The 3,298-nt window shown below is 53.8% G+C and overlaps 1 protein-coding gene across 1 annotated transcript in view; it reads right to left on the bottom strand.

Moving 5' to 3' along the window:
- Positions 1 to 763, bottom strand: part of kdelr2b (KDEL endoplasmic reticulum protein retention receptor 2b) — a 13,069-nt gene extending 12,306 nt beyond the window's left edge. The window contains exon 1 of the mRNA XM_037691721.1: positions 499 to 763. Within this exon, the coding sequence (XP_037547649.1) occupies positions 499 to 589 (91 nt within the window). The 5' untranslated portion in view covers positions 590 to 763. The remainder of the gene's footprint in view (positions 1 to 498) is intronic.
- Positions 764 to 3,298: the final 2,535 nt, after the last annotated feature.

Genomic DNA, 3,298 nt, shown 5'->3' with positions numbered 1-3,298 from the left:
TCTGCGGGACTCTGGACCCATTTACTCTGCAGGACAGACTCTGGACCTGTCCACTCTGCAGGGCAGACTCTGGACCTGTCCAGTCAGGGGGACAGCTGCCACGTCAGACAGCTCCTTTATGGCGGCTGAGAGGGACATAAACAAGCAGGGCAAACCCTGTCATTGTCAATGAATTAATGAATGTTGGGAGGCCTGATAAAGTCCAACTTCATGCTCTCTGGGGTCCAACACGTTAGCAAACAAGGTCTGCTACTTTCCCTACTTGAAGCCGTGGAGGCGTCCCGTCCTCTTTGGCCATGCTCATCATGGTTTGTGTTAGAAATTAGCCTCACATTCAATTGGACACCGGTGCTAGGAGCTAGCAAGTTTAAGCTAACGTTAGCCGAAGCTAATTATGAGCAGAGCTCATGTTTTCCTCTCGGTCCCTTCATATTAAAGGATATATTTGTTCATAAGCGATTGGCACAAACTGCGAATCCAAGATATTTATGTACTCACCGGCACAAGACCTGGATTTCCATATTTTTAGCAGCAAGATGATGATGGCTGCTAGGTGGGACAGATCGCCTGTTAGCCTAAAAATGTTCATGTTCGAGGAGGCCCCTTCACCGACAAAACAAGTCTTAGGACTCGTCAGACAGTTCCGTTCGTCTCTGGTAAGGATTTATTTCCTAGCTGCCAGGGCTGATTGACAACGTAAAGCCCGAACAGTTCGATTCTAGCTTCAGAAGACAGGAAAATGGCGATCGAAGAGCGACGTGGCTGGGAGACGTGGCTGACACAACAACAGCCAATCAAAAACGGGGAGCTCTCGTATTTCAACCAATTAGAAGAACGGATTCTCTCTCATTTGCATAAAATATGTTGACCAAGGATACGTTTTATTTCACAGAAAAAAAAATGGTAAATTTGAGATTCCTTCATAAGGTACTTACATTTAAAGCAAAATTATATTTATTTAATTTACGAGGATAAGATAATTGAGGAGTCATTATGTCAGAAATTAGCCACAATTAGCTGTGATGAAGTTTTGAGAAATAAAACTCCTGGAATACTTTCCTGTTCTATTTCGTATAGGCTTCGCCCTTTAAGGCTGTCACTGGTGGGTTTATACTGTCATGCAAAGCATTGCACTGAAAAAATTTAGTTCATGCCCACCTGTTGTGTGGGCCCCACTCGGTCCGTATAAATTACGTTAAGAGTGGGTAATCGTCTCCCATTTTTCTTCAGCAAGCAAATAGCACTGAGCTTCAACAACACGATGTCCAGCACCAACGTCATCCGCCTGTGTCCGTCCTGCAAGACCAGCTACATGCTGACATCTGCGAAGGATGCCTGGGTCCCCGCCATGCCAACCTCGCCTCCTCCTGCCACCTCTGTGACCTCCTTCCCCCGGAGGAGAGGCAGAGGCAAGCAGCCTTGTTCAAGGCTAACGTCGAGTAGTGCCTCTCCATGGCGGGGGACTGTTCGCTGGATGATGCAATCGATTTTTTCAACGCCGACTCTCGGAGCGAATCGGATGGTTCCTCCGGGACAGGCGACGTCAGCAGCAGCCCACGCTGCTCCCTCCCTCCTGGAGAGCGTGGTGTCGGAATGAGGGGGGCCGAGCGGATGCTCCCCCCCCCCCCCCCCGGGTCTTTCCGCATCAGCGGCCACACCGCTCCCAGCTGTCAGTGCCCTCCTCTCGGAGCTGCCCGGCATGATTCAGGAGGCGGCTGACACGAGGGGACTTTCCGTCCCTCTCCTCTCCCCGCACAGATCAGATGATCTAGCGGGAAGGTTTGGCTCCCCAGCAGTGACATCCTACTGGAACGAGGCTGTAGCCGGACCTGGTAGACTGAGAGCGCCGGGTTCCACATTCGTGCCCATCACCAGAGTGGAGGGGTTTACTGTCCCCCCCCCCCCCCCGGAGCCAAGCCTGGCGGAAGCTCTCGGAGCAAAGATGTCCAGGTTGGACCAGCGTCCTGTGCCTACGGGGAAGCATGACCAGACAGTGACGTCGCTCTCCAACCTTGCTCACCAGTGTGCGTTCCAGGCGGCTGCACCGAACAATAATGTTGCGCAGCTGGCGTACAGCATTTCAAAGAAGCTGGAGGGAACAGACCTGCCTGAGGAGACGAAGAGCTCCCTCTGCAAGGCGTCTGAGGTCATCCTGAATCTGTGCGCCTCTTCTGCTGTCTGCCTGTCTCGCATCGCAGCCTGGATGACAATGATCCAGAGGTCCACCTGGCTCCGTCACTCCCCCTCCCTGCTGGAGAAGCTGCAGAAGGACTTGCTGGAAGGCCCCATCACGACGGACGCGCTGTTCGGAGCCAATTTCAAGGCCATGCTCAAGAACTCGAAGAAGTCGGAGGAGGTGTCAGAGACTGTGTGCCATCTGATCAAGCCGCACTCCTCTCGCCCTCCCACCCGCTGGAGAGCGCGCCATGGCCAGAGGCAGCAGCAGAGATGCTCCACAGCTGCAGCAGCGTCTTCTCGCTCTGCTCCGCCACCAGCCCCTCCCATCAGAGAACAGCCCTCCTCATCCCGGCAACCAGCGGTGCAGCGTTTCCCCAGAGACCGCCAACAGGCGCCGCCCTGGAACAACCAGCTGCAGGGCCCACGGGGGAGAAGATTAAAAAAATGACTCCTTGCGGAGGATGTGTGTGTGCACAATGATGGTTCTAGTTTTGAAATAAAATGTAAACATCATTCAGAAATTGAAGTGTCTGATTTCAGCCTGACTGTCAGTTCAAATGATCTCACAGCGGCTTCTCCTCACACATCCTCCACACAAAACAAGCCGGTGTCCTCCAAACAGGTTTTTAAAAATCACCGCAGCTCGAGAAAACACACAAAATGCACGCGTGACACAGCAGCCAAAAGTGAATGTTTTCAGCAGACCGAGTCCAGTGGGAAACCTTGCTCTCAGCCCAAGCTGTGCGCTGCCCCCTCTGACCGCAGTGGTGACAAACGCACGCCCCCACGGTGGCAGCCTTCTCCGAAGCGGCACCGCATGGCCAAGGGCACGCGTGCCTCCCCTCAGCGCACGCCAGCGCACGCCAGCGCACGCCAGCTCACATCAGCGCGGATGTGAGCCCGCAGCATGAGCGCGGCACAGAGGTGCCTTCAGGGCCCTTTTGAGAAAGCCTCACCTTGGGTCGCTCGGAGTACGCCTTCGCAGCACATGACGGCGGTAGATGCTGTAAATTGGTTGGCGTCCGTAAAAAACATGATGCAGCACAGAAATGCGCGCCCGCCCCCTGAATGTTACGCAGATTGGCAACAAGACAGATGGATGAACCGTCTTATCAGCAGG

Source organism: Nematolebias whitei, chromosome 17 (genome assembly GCF_014905685.2).
Source record: "Nematolebias whitei isolate Nwh7 chromosome 17, NemWhi1, whole genome shotgun sequence".
Taxonomy (NCBI): Eukaryota; Metazoa; Chordata; class Actinopteri; order Cyprinodontiformes; family Rivulidae; genus Nematolebias; species Nematolebias whitei.
The sequence above is the reverse complement of the archived record's forward strand: the minus strand, read 5'-3'. Positions and strand labels throughout refer to the sequence as shown.